Here is a 26,215-nt window from a genome sequence, read left to right as displayed (position 1 = left end):
TTTAACGATTTTTTTGGATTTTTTTTTAAAATAGGAGGAGGAATGTTAGGATCGCAGACATATATACGGTTCACAAATCCCTATGAGTATGAGTTGCGTATATTTGCAGATGATTAGGCTACACGTTCGCCGGTGAAAATTCACCAAAAATGAATGAAAACAAAACAAAAGAAAAAGAAAGAACCCCAGCCCCCCCCCCCTTCTCTCTCTCTCTCTCTCTCTCTCTCTCTCTCTCTCTCTCTCTCTCTCTCTCTCTCTCTCTCTCTCTCTCTCTCTCTCTCTCTCTCAAAAAAAATTAAAAAAAATAAAATTAAATTTAAAAAAAAAAAAAAAATATATATATATATATATATATATATATATATACATATATATATATATATATATATATATATATATATATATATATATATATATATATATATATATATATAAAACTAAACAAAATCGTAAAAGTTTTGTTCAATCACTTTGACAAGGATGTTCTCTGTGTCGGCTCCGTCAGATTACAGGGCAATTTTATATATTTATTAGACATAATACGCCGCACGCAACGTGCACGAAGGCTGAAAGGGAATTAAAGAAAAATAAAAGTTAGGAGATGGTTTTTGATAATAAAAAAAAAAATATTTTTGGAGTCCAGCCTTAGGTCACGTCGAGTCCAACCAATGGGTGTCCTCGCAGAGAAGCCTTTTATCATTTATTTTGGTTGTACCAAAATTTATTATCGACGAATAAAATATCATACGAGGTCGAGAAAGTTATGTGGAAAACCCCGGATGATGACATCACATCCCGATGTTGAAACGGCCATTTTTATTGACTGTCGAGAAACGCAGCAGACTCCGTGAATAGCAGAGGACTGACATCGGTCATATTTTACAAATTACACCGGTCTTGTTAATATATAAAAATGTGAGTGGTAATGTATATTTAAAAACACAATTTCCTTGTTATTGTGGAAGTAGATCCAGATAAATATCCCATTGAAGGAATAATGAATGGGACTTGGGTCAAATTCAATATTTTTTATGGATCAGGTGATCAAGTTTATTGTGAATTGTGCAGCTTCCTGGAAGCTCCATTTTAATTAGGCCACCTTAGTCTTAGTTGCACAAATCTCCAACGATCACCTCTTTCTAAAAGAATTAATTGCTTTCTTCAAAAACCTAATATGCCGTTACTTCTCACCCCCACCCCCTCCCTCAAAAAAAAAAAGAAGAAAAAATCAACAGTCCAGTTCGCGTAGTACCCATGTCCAGTGCCAGCCAGTAAGGCAAAATTAATCTAAATCATGTTTCCCCCCTGCAGCGTAATTATCGCTATGAATTTTCAAAGCTTTTATTCATTCATTTAATTATGTATTTGCTAGATTCCTTCACTATATTGATGATATGTTGGCGTTGGCACTTCAGACTGAGTCTCTATTCAATTAAATTAAGGGAAATTAATTCTCCCTTCACCCGTTGTGTGACCGCAAGCTGTGGTTTATTGTTCTTGACTGCATTAAATTGAGATATCTCTGATAAATTTAAGCATCACATAAAGGGCTTTGATGAAGATTTTATCCTTTGGTACAATAAATTCACTTAGGATATGATATTGTAATGGAAAGATAGCTAAAATTAAATTCTAGTGGACAAGAAAGACGAGCTCTAACAGTGACACTAAACGTAGTACTATATTGCTCCAGTATTTAGGTACTCTCAAGAATAGTCACTTAAGATAGAGGGAAAACATCCGTATGCCTTTTTTATATTAAAAACAGTACGATAAAAGTGACATTTTAAAAAAAAATCTTCTAAAAATTAAAAAGACTTGATCAAATAGGTCACACATCAGGTCATTTTCATTTGTGAAATGCACCCATAAGTAATTTATTTTTGCAGTTTCAAAGGTGATTTGTCCCCACCCACCCGCTCCCAAAAAAAAAAAAAAGAAAGAAGCTATTATGATTATGAAATCATGACTGGCATGGCAGTTTTAAAGCAAATTTATCAGAGAATATGATGACCATATAAGAAGAGTTCTAACTTTGTTCTAGTGCTGTATGGTTGTGGTCAGCCATAACTTTTTAATACATCACATCCATAGAAACTGTTCATTTGGAACATCTCCAAAATGTAATTTTGAAAACAACAAACCATACAAATAATATGAATGTTGCCAGCTAAATTATCAATCAAATTAATCAAGAGACCATATAGATTGTTGTCCAGACTTCAGTCGAAATGCCTTCTGCAGAACTACTGTTAGTAAAGTAATGCCAGATGTGGCAGGTGGTGATTCACTGACTTTTGGGGGAAAACAAAACTCTGCACTGGCTCCACATTTTTGTAATTCAGGCCTGTAAATCTTACAACGGTACGTTTTTACTCAATAAATTCTGTTAATTGCTGACATTAAAAAAATATTAATTAAAAGTAAAAGTAAAATTCATAACGTCAAAAGACAGAACCAGCAAAAAAAAAGAAAAAAGTTTTATTTCGTGCCTCGGAAAAATCAGTTTTTATTCCGTTTCGAACCCCGACTTAAAAATTAAAATAAAATTTTTATTTGTCACGTCAAACTAGTCAGATATGTATATTATTCCATCTTGTCAATTATCACTACCTACATACTCTGCCTGACGTGGATGTATTCACTGCCTACTGTGCCCCAGACTAGAGAGCAGTGATAGTGTCGCGTCACGAGTTGTCGACACACATATAGTCAGTAATCAACTCACACAGAGCATGTGTTGGACCAGGCCGTTTCTCTCTGTTTTGCTACCGACACACACACATTTTCCTAATGGAAATCTCCATTCCTACGCTTTCTTTATATTTGGTTGAAAGTCAACCGGAATGATGAGTGCGAAATATATATATTTTTGTTTGAGAGGTGATTGGTTGCTCTCAGCGGAAGATTTCTTTCCCCATGACCATGATTGTTAAATTTCTCTATACGAAAGAATCAGCTTAAAAATTTAACACAAACTGGAACGATGACATGCAGCTTCTCATTTCACGCGCTACACATCCTTCAAAAAAGTATGAATTGTTCTCTTCCTTTCATTTTACAACTAACTCTGACCTGTCATTCATAGTCATTGCTAATTTATTGGACAGGAGGGGTGAGGGGGGGAGTAAATTAAAAATTTTATATATATATATATAAGTTGGGGTGGGGAGGTGTATAATTTATACTATAATGCAGTGTGATGTGCTGTATTGACTGAATTTCATATCACTCTCATCTACATCTCTAAGGGCCGCTCCACAAAACCCACAGGCTGGTCCTGGAGGACCACCGTAAGTTGTTGACATTGTATTCACCATTGTCAAATGTTGTATCTATTTGTTTTACGTTTAATCAGCGACAGTGCATGCTTTTTTCTCCCCCTTCAACTAATCATCTTCAGTTATAATTATAACTTTTCCATTTCATTTGGGACATCATTGCTGTCTGTATTAAGTATTAATTTTTTTAATCTAGTTTTAATTGGGGGAAAAAAGAAGTTATTTCATGTTTTAGAAAAAAGTTTTTGGATGTGAAACTTTTTCCATAATTTTAATTTTCTCCCTGTCTGCCATTGACATTCATTCAAACATTCATGTAATGATGACCCAGACTTGCCAACTGGTACAATTTTGTATTTTAATATATGATTTATTTGTTTTTTATTTATTTTATATATATTTTTTTACAACTGTCAAACACTTGAGATTTGGTAATTTGTGAGTGATAATGAATATAAATATGTGTCACTTTTCTGTTTTAAATTTTATCAGTTTACCGCTGATACATTCTGTGTACATGGTGTTTCTGTATGATACATTGCTTTGTTTATTATTATTTCATAAGTTACGAAACACAGATTTGTTCACAATAAATACTTTTCACACTGTTCTGAGGATTTGCATAGAATTATGCATTTAAGTTTATTGTTGTATGTCTGAAAGTTGTCAGATCAAATTTTCTTTTTATTACTTGTTACATAAAAAATGTTTAATGTGAAAACAAAATTGAACCAACACTTTTGACAATGATGCCAACTATCAAACAAATTAAGTGTCAATAGAGATAAACATTAAAGGTATGATACAAACTTATTTAATGCTCATTGCTTATTTTTAAAGTTTATTGTCATTTTAAAACTTTTGTCTTGGGTCTGATTTTTTCTTATCATGCAGGCGGGCAGCTTAGGTAGCATTGAAGGTTTAAAATAAGTGTACCAAGATCATTTTTAGGTGTATAAAACTGCATTTTAATTTTCCCACAATTATTATTATTATTATTATTATTATTATTATTATTATTATTATTATTATTATTATTATTATTATTATTACTGTTGTTGTCATTGTCGATATAGTCATTGTTGTTGCTGGAGTTGGTTGTGATAGAAGTAGGAGAAGTAGTAATAGTGAAAGAAGTAATGGAAGTGGTATTACAAGTGGAATAAGTTAATAGTAGTGCTGCAGTTGGAGTAATTGGAACAGTCGCTAATTCGGAATTGTATGTGGCAGAATTTTTTATATATAGATTGTACTTGTTGCAAGTCAGTTAATTGGAATGATTTCAGGGATTTATTTTTTTTAAAATTTCGGCGCCTTTTTTCAACTTTAATGAAAATGCCTTTATTTTAAGAGCAGTGATAATGATATTATTATAGGTTCATAGTCAAACGTGTATAGATATTTACAACTTTTCTGTAAAGCCAGTTATAATAAGGATTTTAGTACTTTCAATTTCAATAGAAATAGTCCTTAAATTGTGTCATTCATGAATGATGCATTTTAAGAAATGTAATCATTAGAAAGACACACACAAAAAAAAAATATCCTATGCTTTACGAACTGAGCAAAAATAGATGAACACTTTGATTAGTACATAGCTGCCGTTTTGTTCCACCAAATTTATATTTAGTATGTATTGTTATTATTAATATATTGCTATTACTATTACAGGCCTGTAAATCTTCCGACTATGTCGGATTTCTGAAGTGCGATTTTGCTCTATAAGTGCTAATATTAAAAAAAAAAAAATTACTAGTAAAAATAAAATTCGTGACGTCAAAGAAGAGAACCAATAAAAAAGAAAAGAAAAGAGTTTTATTTCGTTCCTGGAAAAAATCTGATTTTATTCCGTTTCAAAGGCCGACCTAAAAATTAAAAAAATAAAAAAACAAAAAACTTTTTATTTGTCGCATCAAAGACAAAACAAAACTAGGCCGTCTATCAGTTAGCTTTATTATCATGCCACCTACACTCTCCGCTAGACGTGGATGTATTCACTGCCTGGTTACTGTGCCACAGCCAGCGAGACCGGGTCGTGAAGTTCACGCGAGTCGTCGAACACACACCTAGTCAGTAAATAACTAGCACGCACAGAAGTTTGTCTTCTTCTATAAGAATTAATCCAAATAAATGAAAGAATCAGCGTAAAAATTTAACACAAACAGGAGCGAAGATACGTTCCTATGTCAAGCACAAGATACATATCCTTCAAAAGGGTAGGAATTGTTCTCTTCCTTTCATTTTACAACTAACTCAGACCTGGGCCCACAAATGTGGGTACTCTCTCAAATAATTGGGATTTTTTTTTCTTTTGGTACCATAAAATAAGGACCTCATTGTAAATAAGTTGGGAAAAGTGACATGATTTGACTAGTCAATTGACGTGTCATATGTGTTGTGTTTATTAATTAATCCATATTTTTGTCCTGTTTTGCCTATTTTTGCATGTTCAAAAAGTTCCGACAATTTTTTCAACAACCATTTACAGGCCTGCTATTACTTTATTATTATTATTATTATTATTATTATTATTATTATTATTATTATTATTATTATTATTATTATTATTATTACTTTTATTATTATTATTATTATTATTATTATTATTGTTATTATTTTTATTATTGCTGTTGTTCATTATAATGTTTTGAGTGTGTAAATATTTCTCTTCTCAGTGATCAGTCTCATGTAATCTCAGAGGCAAACAAATTTTGTTTTTCTTATATATTTATCTTTTTATTATTGTGTTAAATAATTTTAGCATTAGTTTTTATACCAGCCTCTAGTCTAAATCATTATCTTTGTTGGTTATTATTTTAAAACAATTTTTCTTAAACTTTCATCAGCTTTTGAAAAAGTCCCTCTCCTTTTTTTGTGCCTTTATCTAAATCTTTTAACTCACTCAAACCTAATTCCGACCATCTTTGTAATTGGCTCTGGTTGCTTTTACCATATCATTATACAAATTTTTCTGTTGCAAATTATAGTCACATTATTAAAGATATTACGAGGGTGAGTAGAAAAGTAATGGGACAAATCTCCGACTGAGTTTATTTCTTTTTCATGTGATGTCGTATTTGGCTCAATTGAACTTATACATGTACTCTTTAAACCAAAAGTTAAAATTTTTAATTCTGTCAAATTTTTACAAAGTTATGACAGTTCAAAATGTCTGTCCCCATGAAAATGGCTTTCCCCATGGATGTCCGTTATCGACAGAAAGCTGTCATTGAATTTCTTGTTTTCGAAGAAGAAACCTCGAGTAACATTTTTAAACGCATTGGTAAAGTCTATAAAACTCAGGCATTTTGTAGGTGCAGTTTTTAGGTGGGTTGAACCTGTGTCGAAGAGACAATCATTGGAATGACACCCCTCTTCCCCAAAGACCAAAAACTTCAAAGCTGAGAAGTAAGCTGGGAAAATTATGCCAACAGTGTTTTGGGACATTAGAGGTGTAATCCTCGTTGATTTTCTACCACTGGGAGCCACTTTGAACTCTGAATGGTACAAATGGGCCTTGAAGCAACTGGAAACAAGAATTCATCAAGGTAGACTGCCTTTGGAGATGTTTCTTCATGAAAATGCCCTTTCATACACATGTGCCAGGATAAGGCAAGTAATAGCATAATTTTGATGGACAACGCTGTCTCACCCTCCTTATTAATTCACCAGACTTGACACTGTCGGACATTCATCTTTTTGGTCCACTGAAGGAGGCAATGAGGGAACATCACTTTGAAGTTGATGAAGAAGCCAAGGCAGTAGTGAAAAATTGGCTCACAAAGTTCAGTCAACTCAGTTTTACAAGGAAGGGATACATATCCTACAAAAAGGTGGAGACTATGTTGAGAAGTAACATTCTACTTAGCTAATTCCAAGCTTTAATTTGAGGTTTCATGCATGGTATTGATTCAATTTGTTTACAGTAATGAGCAGAGTCCCATTACTTTTTTAACTCGCCCTCGTATTTTGAATTTTTACATATTAATGGTACTTGATATCTGTATGTAGCCGATTTTATTTTAGAGGAAATGAGTATATATATTTTTTTAATTTTGAAAAGTACAGCACATAGGTAGAAACCAAGGGTTGAGTGAGCAATATTAGTCTACTCCGCTGAATTGCAGACCCTCAGGAGTTTGGGTTAGTGTGTCAATTAAGTGGAGAAACTAAAAATAGCATATTATTTTTCATCTGCTATCGATGTAGGAACTCCCTCCCCCCTGTGCTCTCTACGGGCTTGGACCATGGAGTTCAAGACACGTTTTAAATTTTCCTTTTCTTTTTGTTTGTTTTTATTTTTTAGTTTTATGGACAATAAAATGTGACATTATTGTTTGTAAGAATTTGTAATCGTGAAGCGTCCATTGCTTTCTATCCATTTCAAGCTGTTTATAAGTTCTTGACTCCAATATCGCCAATGTTGGTAGATCAACTATCAACTTGTATGAAGCGGCCTAGTTTGTCCACTATGTCAAGTTTTTCAGTGTTTATTTGAAAAATTCCATTTTTCGGGAATGTGCAGCGTATAAGCGGAATGTGCGATTAACCGATAAGCGAGTGGACTGTATAAGAGGAATATGGTATTTAGGAGTTCCAAAAGCAAGTCTGTGTTGATTCATTAAATTATCATATGATTGTGTTTAATTTGATATTTTATTTAATGATCCTCAGAGTACAATTTGTGTTTCTCACTTAACAATGCAGTTCAAGTATATCTTGCAAGTTGGACTCATGAGTTATGTCAAGAATTTTGTTAAAATTTTTAAATAAAATCTTTTTTTACAGGTCAGCGGGAGTAGGAGGAACCCAGGGTGCTCCCCAGCCTCCAAGGGAACAAAGTAAAAGACTACAACAGACACAGGCACAAGTAGATGAGGTATGGAATCTGTTGTTGGTCGGTCCCCTGTCATTGCTAGATAATATCTTTGGTTATTTTAAAATTTCCTATTTGAAAACTTTTATCATATTGAAGTACCTGAACCCTGTAGTTTTTTAATTCATTCTTCTGTTCATTTTCAAATATCATCATTGGAGCATTTTCGACTTCCATTTTATATGCTCATATTGACATAATCATGCATATCTCTCATTTGACTTTTTATCTAGGTTGTGGACATAATGAGAGTGAATGTGGAAAAAGTTCTTGATCGTGATCAAAAGATTTCACAATTGGATGATAGAGCAGGTTCGATATTATTTTACTTTTTAAATTTATTTTTCAGAATGCTTCTGTAAAGTGAAATTTCAAAGTTAATTGTTTATCATGAAATTATGTCTATTTTTGAAACATTGATAGGCGAAAAAAATTGTCCATAAATTTACTGATTGGGTACATAATATTCTCCCCCTTTTCCTAATCCAAGAGCTGTATTTAGAGTTAGAATTTAAGATAACTTCAAGGAGGTGTTGTTAACGAAGAATAGCTTCATGCCGGTTGAATAAATGAGTGTCAAATAAATGTCAAAAGTGACTCAAGACTAATGGCAGTCTTGGATGACAAGAACGTTGAAAGGGATGGGGCAAATGGGTGTGGATTATTTTTTTTTCTCTCTCTAGCATAATAGTACAATTGGTGATTTTGTAAGTGCAGATTGTTTTTGTTGTTTTTTGGCTCCTTTTTTTTCTTCTCTTCTCTTAAAAAAAAAAATTGCTAATTCATTACTTCTAATTTTTAAAAATCAGTCGATAAATTGTTCTGGCGCTCTCTATCTCTCTCTCTCTCTCTCTCTCTCTCTCTCTCTCTCTCTCTCTCTCTCTCTCTCTCTCCTCTCTCTCTCTCTCTCTTCTCCTCTCTCTCCTCTCTCTCTCTCTCTCCTCCTCCTCTCTCTCTCTCTCTTCTTCTCTCTCTCCTCTCTCTCTCTCTCTCTCTCTCTCTCTCTCTCTCTCTCTCTCTCTCCTCTCTCTCTCTTCTCTCCTCTCTCTCTCTCTCTCTCCCCCCTCTCTCTCTTCTCTCTCTCTCTCTCTCTCTCTCTCTCTCTCTCTCTCTCTCTCTCTCTCTCTCTCTCTCTCTCCTCTCTCTCTCTCTCTCTCTCTCTCTCTCTCTCTCTCTCTCTCTCTCTCTCTCTCTCTCTCTCTCTCTCTCTCTCTCTCTCTCTCTCTCTCTCTCTCTCTCTCTCTCTCTCTCTCTCTCTCCTCTCTCCTCTTCTCTCTCTCTCTTCTCTCTCTCTTTCTCTCTCCTCCTCTCTCTCTCTCTCTCTCTCCTCTCTCTCTCTTCTCTCTCTCCTCTCCCTCTCTCTCTCTCTCTCTCTCTCTTTTTTTTTTTTTTTTTTTTTTTTTTTTTTTTTTTTTTTTTTTTTTTTTTCGTGTTGAGTATGTTACAGAGGATATGGGAAAGAATGAGAGGTAAATGTGGGTGGTCTTGTTAACAGTCTTATTATAATGGTAACTCTCCATTATTGTGAACTCTGTCCAGGATCAATAGTGAGATAATTCAATTTCCTTTTCTCGGCCATCTTTTACAAAATTATGGAGAGAGTTTTCACTGGTGTTGCATTTAGTGCATATTGCCTTGTTCAATTATAATTACAGAAATGAAATGACAATTCCCACTGCATTTATTGCATATTGTCTTGTTCAATTATTATTACAGAAATGAAATGACAATTCCCACTGCATGTGCTTGATAAAAAGTCAAAGCCAGCATATCGCATTGTGGATTACACACTTACCATGTGACGTCATCACCTACGAATACATACCTAAAATCACTATCACTACTCGCTTAACACTCTCAGGCTAAAGGAGAGGGCATTGCTCTCATCCCACCTTCCCCACCCCTGATTGCCTGTATCATTTTAATACGTAACAGTTACTGCCTAAGGCCCCAACGATACTGGTCATTTTGCTATGGTACTGGCACCTCAGATTAAGTACCCCTTAGTTCAGCATGCACACACACACACACACACAATATATATGCCACACTCACGTACGCGTAACACATGTAACACATTAACTGACACTTTACAAAATAAGATTAAAACGGGGAATTGTACAGAGTTTGAGATTTCCGTGATTTCGAGATTTCCGTGCTCGAGTGTATAAGGTTAATTGGAAAGTGCAATTCATTACATATTTACAAAAAGTAAGGTTATGTCCAATTCATTACTTATTTACAAAAAATAAAGTTATGTCCTGTTATCAGAACAGATCTGCACCAATTCGTATATTACAAAGTACTGCGTTACTATGGTAGATGTAATATTTGCATTTGTTTTGACTGATGGATTGATACATTTTCCTCCTTTTGGAAAAATTACCATTATCATCACTGGTTAATGTGATGTCAGATGGTCTAAGCTCAGGCACCTTTCTTAACCTTTGGTTAATTCGAACAATACACATTTTCACTTATTTCCTTAATGTAGTGTAGTTAAAAAACAAGCAATATAACAAATAGCTTTTACGGGAGCATGTCTTAGAAAGAACATAAATTATTACAGCTTCATCAACTTTACAAAATCTTTGTTGATTCGCATTTTTCAGAGGCTTTGCAAGCAGGTGCTTCCCAATTTGAAGCAAGTGCTGGAAAACTTAAAAGGAAATACTGGTGGAAGAACTGCAAGGTCAGTATTATGATTTTAGTTATTCCGTCTACTTTAATGCTGATAGGAGCCACTTGGAGGAAGCGCTGCGTCACGTGATCACTTTTAGCGTTGCTTTAGCGTTGATCACTTGAGCCCACCAACTTGATTGATATTGTATAATGAGAACTTGAAGTTTGATTTGATTTTGGATATGTTTTGAGGAATGTCAGTTCAAGTTAATTATAATAGACCATACTTCTGAAATGACTTTTGCTCCAAGAGGAGTATGAAATCCTGGGTGGGTTTTTTTTCTCCCCATCAAGGACCAGGAGGTCACTTGCTATGTCTTCTACCCCCCATATCTGTTTTCCAATCTGCTTTCTGCCTCTTATTGAAGTAAGATTACTTTTTTTTTCTTTGGTATCTACCATTTTATTTTTTGTTTTGAAAATATTTGTAAGCTTTTGAGTGTATTCCTCATAAGGGGATCCAGTGCTTTTGTCTGGATGAAACTTTGAGGTGATCTCGAACTATGTACTTTGTGCTCTTGGAATCTACATGTTTCCTATTTGAACCATTCTCCTCTGTCTTACTTTTTGTGAATTTTAATTGTAAATTGTAATTTTTGACTCTCCCATTTTCTTTTACTGGCACTAAAATGACCTAAATGTGTTGCAAGCACTGTAAAACCCTTAAAAACAAACAAAACGAGTGAGAAATCCTCTTGTGATTCAAGAAAAAAGTCTCATTGGCAGCGTGATAAAGACAGTACCAACCTTTATTCTCTTTATTTTACTGACTGACTCGGGGGGACTAATGTTTATGCACATTAAAAAAGGGAGAGAGAGTGGTGATTGCTTAAATGCCCCAGTGGTTGGGAAGCATTTAGTAGGATTGGGCATTTAGTCTAAATCGATGAAGAGCAAGATGAATATGAACATTAATATCACACATGTCAACTGATTCACAATGAACATTGCGCTCAACTTCATGTGTTCCACCCTCAGGCCATGTTTAATCAAATTTTCATTTCAAAGATTTCAAATTGTCTATTCATTGTCCTTTTTGTACCAGCATCTAAACAAACACATTTAATTAAGAATTGCTCGGTTTTGTTTATAATCTTGTCGAGAGGTACTAATAATTATCAATGTGAAGAAAAAGCAATAAATATTTGTCTACTGTTGCTGCTACTGGAAAACACAGATGATGCTCATTCTTGGGGCTATAATTGGCATCATCGTAATTATCATCATTGGTGAGTGGTGTTCCCACCTTTATCCATTGGTGTTGAATGTCGTCATGCTTATTATTTTGTATTGGATCGTTGTCATTTTATTTTGTTGATAGTCTAGTCTATGTTGTTCTCTTGTTTATTTATTTTTTTTTTTCCGTCCACTGTTTTAAAATAAAGCTGCACATCTTCGAATCTCTTGTTGATTTTATCAGACCTGTAAATCCACCAACTATAATTATAATCAGATTTCCGACTCACTAGTATTGGTAAACATTAGATTTACCAACCTTTTCTAGTCCTCCTTCGGTCCTGTAAAAAGTTTGTTGGTTTTTTTAATTAGCCAGAAGCTTTGCTCAGACAGTGTTATTAGCTTTACATTTGATGGCTTCCCTCAGGTGATTTGGGCCAACAAGTAGAAGAATATCTGTGCTATTTTTACTCTTCTACAAAGCTTGGTGTGTCGTTTTCTCATTTATGGCATAGTCGGAAGTTGTTGGAAAAGGACTCTGTTTACATTTTTACTGTCAACTTTAGATTTTCGGATTCCCCACTGAAATTATCTTTAGAATCTTATTTTCCTTCACCTTAATTTCAACATGCCAGGTGATTTTCTCGATTTGTTCTGCTGACTTAAGAGCTATTGAATTGAGAGTGGTGTAAAGTTCAATTTTGAGATCGGACTATTTTCTTTTCCAGCATTTACAGGTCTGTTTTATTCTTCCAGTCAATATAATCAGATTTTGTGGATAAATAGTACAAGCTTTATTAGGAACTGACATTGATGTTCTTTCACTAATATTATTAATTATTAGTAAGGTATTAGAATTTGGACAACAAAACATTAATTCATAAATGGAGGTAACATTTTATATATTCAATTATTGAATTATGGTTAAAGATAAAACAAGAAGAAACAAAAATAAATAAGAAACACCCCCCCCCCCCTACCCCCCTTTCCTCTAAAGGAAAAAAAAAACAAAAATAATACTTAACAATTATAATTGGAGCACTAATGACAATAATAATAATGATGATGATGATAATAATAATAATAATAATAATAATAATAATAATAATAATAATGTGATGACGATCACATGGACAATTTCACAAGTTTTGAAACAGTTGCAGGTATAAGTTATGGTTGTGACGCAGCGGAAGGGGTGGTGATGATGATGTAGGTGGTGGTGGATCTGGTTTGATGATGATCATGATAATAATAGAACCAAAATAAAGGTATTGTTATAACTGTATTGTTAGCAGCTCCATATTGTGGCTTTTCCCCAGAGATAGTGATAAAAATACCAAAATGTGGTCTGTTTTTAATTGCTCTATCTTTTTTCATTTACTTCACATTATAACAATCCACTTATCTTTAGGAGGCTTGCCCACTATCATGAGAATTCGTAAAATTACCTTTCTTGTATTATGTTACTTTCAGTGGACGAGGAATGATGCAATTTTAGTTGCAGATAAGGTCTTAGTTGTTAAGACAAATTGTCTGAAATTTCCTTTGATTATTTTTTAGTGTCTACTTATATTGCGATTTTTATGGAAAAAAAATTATTTTCTTTTAAAAAATATAAAGAAAACTTCTCAAAAATAATTGATATTCAGACTGACTAATTGAATGGATTAATCATGAAAGCTATCAAAATCATGCTCTTTCTAAACTTTCCCCATTTCTCGCTATCAGTCTTTCCGTTGGCAATTGATGCAGTATCATAACTAAAGCAGATACATTGGGGGAAAAAATGAAATGGAAACTAGCTTCCATTCTCAAGACGTGAACTAATAAGCACTGATTTATAAAACAGTATTCAAAGTCTTTGAGATTATTAATTAATTTTTAAAAAATAAATCCCTTAAATGTGCAAATTTGTTAAATTACACAAACAGCTGTATTTTTGTTGTATCGTTGTTGTCACACTGGTTTCACTCCTTTTTAATTACTTCTCAATGTCATTTGTGTTGCATTGAAAACAATTTATATATGTATTCATATGGATGTATATGAGTGTATGTGTGCGTGTATGTATGTATGTGTGTGTGTGTGTGTGTGTGTGTGTGTGTGTGTGTTTGTTTACCTCCCTTGCATGTGTTTGAATATGTTGTTTTATTTGGTTGTGCATTGGGGTTTATTTTCAGATGTGGCTTATTCTCATAGCTGTCTTAGTAGTCATTATTATTATCATTGTCGGTAAGTTGACTTTTCTTTTTTACCATTATTGTTACATCATTACTCATTTAATGACGTCAAAAATTGATTTCAGTCTAGTAAATATTTATTAATGCATCTGTCATTTTAGATGATGATTTTGATTTGACTTTTTCACTGAAAATGTTTGTTTTCATACTTCTGACTCTTTCCATTTCGCTATTTTGTTCATCATATTATCATATATTTATAATTAATGAAGCTTTAAATTACAGATGCATTTTGTTCTAATTATATCACTCACCCAATAAAATAAAAGGTAATCAATATTGTGCTTTTTACAAATAAAATAAATTTGTCATTATCTGTTCCCCTTTGATAATATAATCCTCAAAGTTGTCACTCATGAACTCCACAGTGTTTGCATTGAGTGAATAATTTTTTTATTTAAAGTGCAAGTTCCCATAAATGTATTTTTCTTACTTAACTTTTACAGCACCCTTTGTACGTTTCAGTCAATGTGTCTTTAAAATAACAATTAGCCTTCAACCTGTTAATCAGTGCGACTCTGCTTCGTGAACCAACTGAGTCAATAGATCTCTGTTACAAATTTCAAGATACAGAATATCATAATGTATGGTCCACTAAAAGAGTGATTTTAATTTTTGGGAGAAAAAAGCAAGGAAATGGTGCTAGCACTTTATTGGGTGTCTCCTGGTTAAAAAGAATCTGCAAGTGATAAATGGGGTAGAGAATAGCGAGCGGCAGAAAAAGTTAAAAATTATCTGGTTATCTACCATATACGTAGAATACTTAGAAATTGACTTCCAGATAAAACATTTCATTTTATTTATGTGAGGATCAATATAATATCGAGGGGCATTTTATTACATAAAACAGGAAAATCCATTCTTAATATTTTAAGAATGAAAGCAGTTCAGGTTCATGGTTGAAAAAAATCACACAATTTACAAATGTATATAATTGAATTGAGCATAGAAGATTTAGATTTTTATATGACAGACATCGAAAATCATGTCATATAATTTTGAGTAGTGCATTGCGCTGTAGTTCCTGCTCTCTTATAAATATGTTACAGAAATGAACATAACAGCTTTCAAAAAAAAAAAAAAGAAAAGAAAAATACCGGAACATTTTGGGTTTAAAACTTATATTACAGACAGATGGCAAAAAAGTATTTGGCACATCTTGTCAGCATATGGGAACTTGAAATAAATGTAAACAAATAGAAGCCATCGCTTGCTAACAATTATTTGTGCGGAAAATCCTCAGTCAAGTCATTTTTAGGTGAATGGTAATGGTTTAATAACATAATTTTGTATGAAATGTGTGGCTTATAAAATATTTGTTCTGACATATATGGATTTGAAAAGTGTTTTAGTTCATTAGATTGAATGTTGAAGGTTGTGTTGGATGTTTTAGATTGAATTCAGTTATGACTAGATTCCAATATACAGTTATGTTCTCTATTCAGACATTTTGTTGCCATTTTTCTATTTTTATTATCTACCTTTACCAATGTAATTTCAATTTTTATATTTATGAAATAACATTGTACATCTTTCTTTTTTTTTTGTGTTGGTGTGCGCTTGTGTGATTCTCGTCTCTTGCTTTAGCATTATTTAAACATGATAGGTTCGGAAAGGACAGAAAGTCTAATGCCAGTAGTAATCAGTTATAATCATTATCAAATAATTTAGTATTGCTCAGTTTTGAGCGGATTTGGTCATAGGTATATAGATTTTTTTTTTAATGACAAAGGGTAGGAATAGAAACCCTGAGAAAAGTTCTATGTTGCATGTGTTATGCTCATTGTGTCGCCAATAACAAATGTTAATATTTTGTCTTGAACCCGATAATCACAAATTTTAAAAGAAAAATCTAGTGTTGACTGGCTACTTCTATTTGCACTTATGCAATAAAGCGCTCAGTAGGCCTATTTTACCTGAAGTTTTCGGAATCGTAACACGCTAACATCACATAACTTTTATGGTCACAAAGTCATCTTTCAGCTTACCTTACCTGACTGCATAATTGATATCATTGATATCATTTCTTCATCTTGTGACATGCACATTGTTGTATGCAATATGTTAGATTTTAGATTTTGCTTGCCAAAACTGGAAAGATGTCAGAAAATTAAATCTGGTTGTAGAGAAGATGTGTGATCCGTCTTGGATGGAATCAACATTAAATTTTATGCTAGAGATGTTGTAGTTAAGGTTGGACCAGGCCATTTTCTGTATGCTGTTTAAAATTTCAAGCCAACCTCATACAATATGTTTCGGGATTGATAATAAAGATTAGTTTTCCACATTCTACATCATTGTTTAAAGGGAGAACTCAAAAGTTTTGGATTGGAGTCATATATTATTCAACTGGAATTATTAGGATTGGGATGTGAATCACTGCTACAAGGACAAATTTAAAAAACAAAAAACAAAATTCATAAATTTAAAAATCAAACCTTTGCATTGAAACAAAACCTATGATAGCCATAGTAAAAAGTTTGAAGGAGTGGAAAACAAATTGCATTTGTCTGAAAGAGATATTTTGCTTTTTTTATACCTTCATTCAACCATTCAAGGTGTCCGTCTCATAAGACCAGTCACAACAATACACTTGATATAAAACTCAAAGCATTTAAGCCTTTTTTTAATCCAACTTTTTTATACAATTCATAATTTTTTAATTTATTACAGCATTGAATAATTGAGTTTCATATAATATGTTCTCTGTAGTCTGTGACGTAAATGCAATGGACTTTTAATATTTCTGCTCCTTACCAAAATAACCCTATTTAAGCTACACAAAGAGTCCAGTTAAATGTGATCATTCCAGTTATGATCTGTTTTTGATGTTGAATGATTAATCTTTCAAAGATAAGAACAGTCTGATCTTCGACTTTCCAATTTGTTAAATCCTGGCAAATATGAAAAATAATTTTCACACTCTCTGTATTACTTGAAATGTATATGTAATGATTGCTTTGTCAGTGTTTGTAAATGAATTGTCTTTTTCATTCTGCAATTTCAAGAAGGACCTTGTTTGTAACAATTATCTTATTCTGATTTTTCTTTTCTCCCTCCCCTACCCATCACCACACATCCGTCATAACTGTGCGGCTTAAAATTGTTTGCAGTATGGGCCACTCAAAGCTAAGGGTGATTATATATTTTTACACATTATGTGCCTGTCACTTCCATCATCATTGTTCTACTCTTGCTTGAGTGTTAATTATAAGTTTTAGTAACTAATGCGCTAGCTTCACACATGCCACCTGAACAGATTAAATGAATGAGTGGATTAGGGGGACTAGTATGTCTCTAGTTTTTCATTATACACCTGAGCTATACTGTATTCATATTTATTTATTTATTTATTTTTTTATGTGATTTACTCCTTTCCACTTCATTCATTCACTCAAATCTGTGCATATTTTTACAGATCATGTGTGTCTCTTGCGTCACTTTTATGTATTCGTGTATATATAATGTATACATACATATACATATCAAGAGCGTTTATTTCAGGAAATAAACATAATAATATAACAAAGCTGAAATATCGTTGACATAACACCATTTCCCAAAATAATGTACAAACCTGAGTGTCGATTTGGACAATTGAAAGTTCAAACTCAAAGTCAGATAATACTCGGAAAATACCCCAGGGGTAATAATGATAATAGTGATAATAAATGAATAATGATAATGAAAGTAATAATAATATTAATGATGATGTTGATAATTATAATGACACATACATACATACATACATACATACATACATACATACATACATACATACATACATACATCATACATACATACATACATACATACATACATACATACATACATACAACTGTTAATACAGGAAAAGTTCTCAGTTACAACAAAATTTAATTATTTTCAAACTTAGAGAATGTATGACTCATTCAATAGAGACTGCAACGATGGACTATTTCATAATCGTCACGGTCCTTTATAGAAGTTTTATGTTAATTGCATAATATTTTTCTTAGTTTTCTGTGGTCCACCTCTTGCCCTTTACCGACTTTGACATTTTAGTTTATTGGATTAATGTAACAGTGTTCTCAATAAAATATGATCAAGGACACTGTGTTCATTTTTGTCTAATCTTCAGTTATAGTTGTACACAAGCTCTAAGTGTTCACAATTTCTCAGAGTACGAATTAAATATAACAGCCATTGGCCATTTTATTTACTGAACATTGCAATTTAAGCCATGTAATTGTTTGGAAGTAAAAGAAGTGAGTGATAGATGTGAAGTAAGATTGTACCCAATTGTAATGAGTCATACATGAAGCATATTAAGCAATAAATGAATATGAATTACATCTTTTCTGATGAATCTCAAATAGTTCCTGTTATGTTGCATTTTTACTACTCACTGGCTTTAGTTAAGTTTCACGCAACACAGCTTTTATAATTTTTTCTATTTCTTGAAATTTTTAAATTTCGATCTCATATTTAATCTACTAAACAAGCACGTTTACATACTGACTAAAATGACTATTTCTGTTTTTGGGATTTTTTTGTTTTTGTTTTGTTTGGACTTTCATTTAATTTATTCTTTTTTTTTCTGGAAGAACCTCTCACATGTATTTTGCTTTGTTATGGTAAAATGAATTTAAAAGAGTTTACTGAAACGGGTATAGAAAGACATTAATATTGAAGCTTAACTAATGCAAGATATCACTACAAAAATAATTGGTTGATTGCATGAATAGTGATAACATACCAGAAAATTTAAGTTTTACATAAAATGCAATCTAATGAAACAATCCTCCCTAATATTGAATGGAGTATGTATTTTTTATTGATCCCATATAATTCAATTGAATAGTGTCCGTCCAAAACCCTTGATTGGTTATGTCATTCTCAACCCCCCCCCCCCCCCCCCCTCCCTGACTGCATCACAACTTTAATGATGAATCCAGACATTTATATGTGTGCTGATTTGGCAAAACCCATTGGGTGTCGCATGGGCTAGTTTTGAGACTAGAGAGAATAAAGTAAAAGAATATTTATCTCCATAATTTTCGTTTTTCACTTTATCGTTTTTATTATCCATCCAACTCACAAAAGGATTTGACATTTGAAGCTTATAGATAATTTTATTAAATTTTTTTCTGAGCTCTATTGATGCGAAATACCTTTGAGACTGACATAAAATCTGCCTCTGAGGTAGAGGATTTCAATTCAGCGCTGAGAACCAAAATCTTCACCAAACCCTGACATATTACATATTCTTTCTGACATTGTTCACTCTTTGGAGTGCAAGTCAGTATGCATGAATACAAGCTACCATTGAGTCAGTAAAACGACTAGCATATGTATAAACAAAACGAGTAACCCTATAAACGACAGTTAACATTCCACTAACTTTCCTGTATGACATATGTCATCAATAAAATCATGTGACTATCGCGTTTTCCTTTCAATTTCATATCATTATATATAATATAAGATGTCTAAAAGTCACCATCAATATCTGAAAACGAAAATAAAATCACGATCAACATAGTAACTAAGAGTATTGAGAGATCAATCGGCTATCGAGGATGGAGCCACACATGAACCACCACCTCCTAAAGCATCACATCGATGAGTCAAGAAGGGCAAAAAAGGGTGAAGTAAAGTCAAAATCTTTGGTTTGTGTTACAGAAAGTGCTTTTTTTTTTGTTTTTTTTTTTTTGCTTTTGAGTATGCGGTTTGCAAGTGATGTGATGATAATGTAACTGTATTATAAACAATCTGAAATAAATATGGCAATTTTCTCCGTTTTTTGTTTTTTAACCCCCTCCCTTCAAATGTGAATAACTTCGGCTCTAATTAAGAAGATAATTACAAAATTCAAACTGCATTTCATCCAGAAACAGTGCCTCTATTGAAATATAATATGGGGTTTGAATTTTTCAGTCATCAGACGGGTTTTGCCAAATCAGCACACACATGATAATAAAGTCTTATTCAGCAGGCAAAAAGAAAATTTTGGAAACATTTATTTAAGAAGAGAATTTTGGATAACAGAACTGCATTTTTAGTTATTATTCCTATCATTATTCTATCATTTCCCCTTGCACTTTCTCTAACCATTCATTTTTCTTTTCTTTCTAGATTTGTACAGTAAATATTTGACTTCTCAAGATTGATATTATCTTTGTATTTTTAATTTCAATGTTACTCATCCCTTACTCTATGACTATTGATTTTTTTGTTGAGTTTTTGATTTATTTTTAACAAATTCTTTTGGAAGTAATCATATATATATATATATAATTAATATTTTGTCGTGGCTGATTGCTGAGACATTTTCTATGTTAATGTCGGGTTTTGATAGGGATTGTTTTTGAAAGGATGATAGCTTTTAGTTGTATCAAACTTGAGATCTGGATAGATTGCTCATGGATCTATTTCTGTTCTCTTTTCGAATTTGTTTCTTTTGATTTTTCTTCTTTTTTTCTGAGCTCCAATTATTATCAATTTCTTACATGCAAATGTTTTTTACTTTGCACGACCCCTCTTGATTTTGACTTACACTGTTCCAAATGATCATAATTATTCTTTATACCTAATCATGATTATTCTATGGGGCTGATTCTGTAATTTTTCTCATTGAAATCAATATAAGGTTGTTCTCTGTTACTTCAATTTCCATTTGTAAAGATTGGTTATGTTAATATATATAAAATCATTAAAAATACCGTGTGATTAGAATGTTCCAGGCTTTAGTCATTTGTGAAAATCAGGATAAAGAAAATTATTTTTTATATTTAATAAATCTCAAGAATTTGTTGAAAGTATTTAATGGATTTGAAATTGGTCTGTGGCACATGTGACATCAAATGATCATATCTAATTCAATTGTTCATCTGTTCATCTGCCAAATTGGTTGTAGAAGTTGTTGGGATTTTAAATATGAATCCCTTATCAAAGCAAATACATACAACTTTGAAATAAATTTTTAATCGAAAATTTTTTCATGATTAATTTGCAAAAATGACAATTTTTTTTTTTTTTTTGGTGCTGCTCTGTGGTCAAGTGGTATGACACTCGTCTATAGATTGATAGTTCCTGGGTTGAGTCTCCCAGTGGCTGGCACAAAGTTGACTCCTTGAAAAAGGCTCTTTACTCACATTCCCTCACCCCTTCTCAGGTGTAAAATGAGAGCCTGACCTGTAACAGCATTGTCTTTGTTGGAAAAAAATTATAATAATACTTCGCAGGCATCATGTCACATACGTTTCAAGTTTTTCCTTTTTTGCCCCTTTATTGTGATCCGGTGGAGAATTTTCTAATAGGAATGAACTTGACATGCGATTTTTTACCATTTCATTTTTCATTTTGTAATCGTTTTAGAGTGATCAGGCTTTTGAAGTAAGAGTTTATCCAATTTTCTGTAACATGAATGGATTGTGACAACTGTTTGCCACTCTGAAAAAGGAGTATATTACAGGTTTTTTGACCATTTACAGAAATTATATTAACCTGAGGGTGAAATACCGAGTTTATGGGCAATAAGTTCCTGATTTCGGTCAGAAATTATTTTAACACAGACGTCTCCTTCCTGAGATAATTCAAGAACATTTAGAAAGTTGAAGGAATATATCGCCACTTCTTTTAAGAATCATTTATTTATTTGTTTTTAAGAACAAATCATACACGGATGTATAACATCATATGAATACTTAATGAACTTACCCTCTGACAGTTGAGACCATGAGTATAAATATTGATTTTACTTTTTCAATTGGCTGTAAACTTTGTAAAAATATTCTGTAATTAATTTGCAGCTTTTCACACTGCCTATGTGAAATAGTTCACAATACCGGTCCAGAAAGATGTTGAATAGAGTATAAGTAGTTGTCATCAAGCACACATTAAATGGTTTTTGGTGAAATTAATCTCGCTTTTATAAATTTGCAATAAAATAATTGTAATAACAAATTTGTTGCCATGATTGATAGCGTGGCACTCGCCTCTTGTTGACTTATGGTTAGATGACTCATTACATGATTTGCCACCTTGTTCTTCAGGAGAGGTTATACTTTGTAAATAAAAGGACATTAATAACAAAAAATATTGATCCATGAAATAATAATATTGGTTATTTTCCTTCAATCATAGTTGGCAGGATTTACTTGATCCAACACCCCCAATTAAGTTCGTAGAATAATACTTGGTGGAAAAGTTAAATGTAAAAAACTATGGCTAATTTGCTAAATGTTAAAGACAAACTTGATCTATTCCCGGATTTGTCAGTCAGTCAAGGGTCAAAAGACATGAAATAGAAAAGAAAATAATGATTTACCGACACAAGATTAAGAGTAGACATTTCCTTGTTTTATTGGCATTCTAATTCTCCCATTGAACTTTTGCATTTTGTGATAGGTTTTGTGAATACATCAGCCAGATTCTTTTCCGATGGAACACATTGCGCCTTCATTTAACCATTCATGATTTTACCTCTAAGTGATAGTTGGTATGGAAGCTAATGGATTGGGTTTTATATTTGATGACGTGAGTTGTAGCACCACACTCAAGTAGGTCGAGATAGTCTGAATGATTTGATGTATTGATTATGTCCATTCAGTAAATGCAATTGAAAAATCCTCATCAGATGAAGTTGAGTATGAGGAGTTGCACAAACTTTGGATCATTTCCTGCATGATGAGACTTGGTTCTACATTTCTACCATTTCATTTTTGAGTTACTGTCATCACTATGTTGAGCTGGTGTATTATTCCTACAATAGTTTGTGCCATGGGATTAAAATGTACAGTCGCAACACCATCATTGTTTACTGTTCTCTGTTGTTTGTCTTACATTTTGGTCAAGTACCCCGTCCAGTTTGAAAATTGATGATATTGGCATTGAATGATATTGAATTTCATCATCATTGTGGTCTCAACTTAATTTCCAAAAATAAGAATGATTTCTCATGAGAAAGTGTTCTGAATGCTCCATAATCTCCTGATAAACATTTGACACCTTTGCTATCTGGGGACTGTCAGATAATTGTTCACCTGCCTCTTCTAGGACGTAGTTGATAATGGTTTCTCAATATCTGATTTATGGCTTTTCTTCCATCATCATCAGCTTTCCTGATAATGATAGGATCTATTGTACCAGCTCGGCATGCGCCTCGGCATTCTTCACTGCATCATCTAGATCTTTGTTTTGAGATGCTTGCTTTGACTGTGTAATTGTTGTGTAAAGCTTTTGCAGCTTTGACCCAGGAATTTTAACTCTCACAAAGCATATCATTGTTCATCGCCATCGAAAAACAGTCTAGCCCTTGTTAGCATAATTGATAGAGTGGCACTCGCTCATTGACATGAATGAGTTCATGACTACTGGTTAGCTGACACATTGACATGTTTCCCCATCCTGTTTTTCAGAAAAGGTCTAGTTTGTGTATATAAAAGGGACATCAACAAAATTATTGATCCATGACACAATGACATGGCTATTTTTCTCTGATCATAGTTTGCAGTATTAAGTTAGTCTAACAATATTATTTAGAGGTTTTTTTACGTGAAATTTATTTTTTAGATTAATATTTTATGTTATATCAAAATTATCAATGGCATGGCTTAATGACTTAGTTACAAATACCCTTCTCTTCAAATAACCTAAATGAAAGGGAAGTAATGTATTTGTAAATCATCAAAATTATAAAAAGTCTGGAGATCTTTTTTCTTTCTCCTAATAAGTGCGCATTGTTTAATCCATATAAGGATGTAAAACTGAGAATTTAAGATGTATGTTACATTAGTCTACATAATTAAAGTAAATAATAGTGTTAAGGAATGAATACTTTGTATTACTTTACTGGATGCCAATTCACATTGGTCTATCATTATTTGCTTACCACGTCATCAATCAGTCCGATATCATTTTGTTTCGGACACATATTGTAAAAGGAACAAAGATGAAAGGGGATGTTATAATAGTGGATTGCTAAGTACATTTTGGGAGATCTGTTAAACAATCCTGGATGAGAAGATGAAGGGGAAAAAAAAAGAAGTTAAGGAATTGAATGTATTTTGGGATCATGCTAGGTCTGTTTGTAAGCGATGTTTTTTACCAATTAGAGATACAGGGCTCCCATTTTCCCATGATGTAGCTTAGTTCTTAATTGGGATATCATGATTTGGAAACATTAACTGCAGTTTGATGAGAGTGAGATTGCTTTCCACAACTACATTTGTTTTCATTATTTAGATTTTGGAGATTTCTGATGCTTGAAGTGAACACAATTCATCCATAATCCACAAATTAGGATGCGGTACAATTTTTAAGGGGTGTTGAAGTTAAAAGCCTTACTAATTTATTTTTTTCTGAGACTTCATAACAATCCATTGGTTTTTAGGATCGGTTGTTAGATTATATATTAACTCACGTAAATTTTATAATTGATAATTTTTTCTGTAGCTTCTTTTTTTTGTTTGGTTTTATTTATTTTATTTTATTTTAAATTTTAATTTGCATTGACTATGGTTTTGCTAATATTTATTGACTCTTAATATTTTTATTTGTTTTTATTTGGAATTGAAACCTAGTTGTAAATACAGATACAGTACTCGCTGGATTCAATGTGCTCTCGGAAGAAGTCATAAATCAGGCTAGAATCTGAGCATGTCTAAATGGAATGCTCCTTGGAGGCATTACTTATTATATAGATAAGGTTCTATCACTCAGCTCCAGAATGCATATTGCAGAGCATGCTAGAATCAAGCGAGTACTGTATTAAAAATTGTATTGTGAGGTTACAGGTCAGACTCCTCTCTCATCAACGTATAAGCTGTTTCCCAGTGTTCTATATTGTATTGCTAATCATTGTAGATAATAGGTAGCTAGCTGAGAATTAGACGCTGAAGTCCCTTAAGTCTGGATCATTCCTATAGCATGTATTTAATTTTGGCGTTTTTATTATTTGTACATATTATGATGTGAATGCAATAACAAAGAATGTAGTTCAGAATTATGTTTTGTGCCCGATCTTAGTTGGAAACGTTAACGTTTGAAATTAATAAGTTCTCAGCAATGCATACTATTTTGTTTCTCTTTCTTTTTAATCTCTCTAGTGTGGGTTGTGGAGAGCATGGATTCATCTTCTTCCTCTTCTTCTGGAACACCCAAGCCAACCGGTGGAGCCACTACAGCAGCGTCTACAGGCTAGGTTATATCTTTATGGACTCAACTTCATTGACAGGGGGAGTATCAAATCTACACTAGGGCTGTCAGGGTATCATTTCACAAATTGTTTATAGTATTTATTTATTCAAACACCATTTAATGGAAGAGTGGATACGTGTAATTATGTATCTCCGTATGGTCAGTCTAATGGACAAGTGTGCTATTCCACTTTATAAAATAGTTTTGGCAAAGATACCTGAATGCTGTTTTCTAATATATTACACCTATTACATTTTAAAGTTTTACATGACGCACTAAAATAGTGTCTTGGCTTTTTTTTTTTGAAGTAAGAGAAAATGAACACATGTGTTTTGAAAAAATTATGGGATAGCCTACTTATTCTCAAAGGCAACAATATATTTTTGCATAATCAATTATAAGTAAATCATATATATTAAGGTGTACAGGTCATGACCATTTGACACTATACATGATTTGTTTACATAAATCTCCAATTGCGCAGAGATCTTGAATACTGTCAGCAACATTTACATGCTTCCATTCCTCTGATCAACTCAACAGTTTATTTTTAATGCAAAATTGATTTCATAATCGATCTTCACCTTTTTATTTATTTTTAATTTTTTTTTTTGCAATGGTTGTAATATATGGCAGTAGTGGGTTTGATACTTTCCAATGTCAATTGTGGCAACATGAAGCTGTCTCTGGGTTGACTCACCTATGGAAGAGGATTAAATCTTTTGTCAACAGTTGTAATAATTTTATTATATGTAGAGGCCACTTGTGGAGAAAAAAAA

The 26,215-nt window shown here is 32.7% G+C and overlaps 1 protein-coding gene across 5 annotated transcripts; it reads left to right on the top strand.

The window, feature by feature from the left end:
• Positions 1-787: 787 nt before the first annotated feature.
• LOC144971057 (vesicle-associated membrane protein 3-like) lies at positions 788-26,215 on the top strand. 5 transcript variants are annotated; one of them, XM_078911393.1, is made up of 8 exons: positions 792-915; positions 3,252-3,293; positions 8,070-8,160; positions 8,391-8,469; positions 10,770-10,849; positions 14,196-14,247; positions 17,369-17,390; positions 25,346-25,485. In XM_078911393.1, coding segments are annotated over exons 1-7 (366 nt in total). In that variant the 5' UTR covers positions 792-913; the 3' UTR covers positions 17,389-17,390; positions 25,346-25,485. The 5 variants fall into 5 exon arrangements, with proteins under 5 accessions (XP_078767517.1, XP_078767519.1, XP_078767520.1 ...); XM_078911394.1 differs by lacking the exon at positions 14,196-14,247 and adding an exon at positions 12,017-12,068; XM_078911391.1 differs by lacking the exons at positions 14,196-14,247; positions 17,369-17,390 and adding an exon at positions 12,017-12,068 and having other exon boundaries at positions 788-915; positions 25,346-26,215.

This window comes from Berghia stephanieae, chromosome 4 (assembly GCF_034508935.2).
Source record: "Berghia stephanieae isolate SIO BIC M18660-M18661 chromosome 4, UCSD_Bste_1.3, whole genome shotgun sequence".
Classification (NCBI taxonomy): Eukaryota; Metazoa; Mollusca; class Gastropoda; order Nudibranchia; family Aeolidiidae; genus Berghia; species Berghia stephanieae.
The sequence above is the reverse complement of the archived record's forward strand: the minus strand, read 5'-3'. Positions and strand labels throughout refer to the sequence as shown.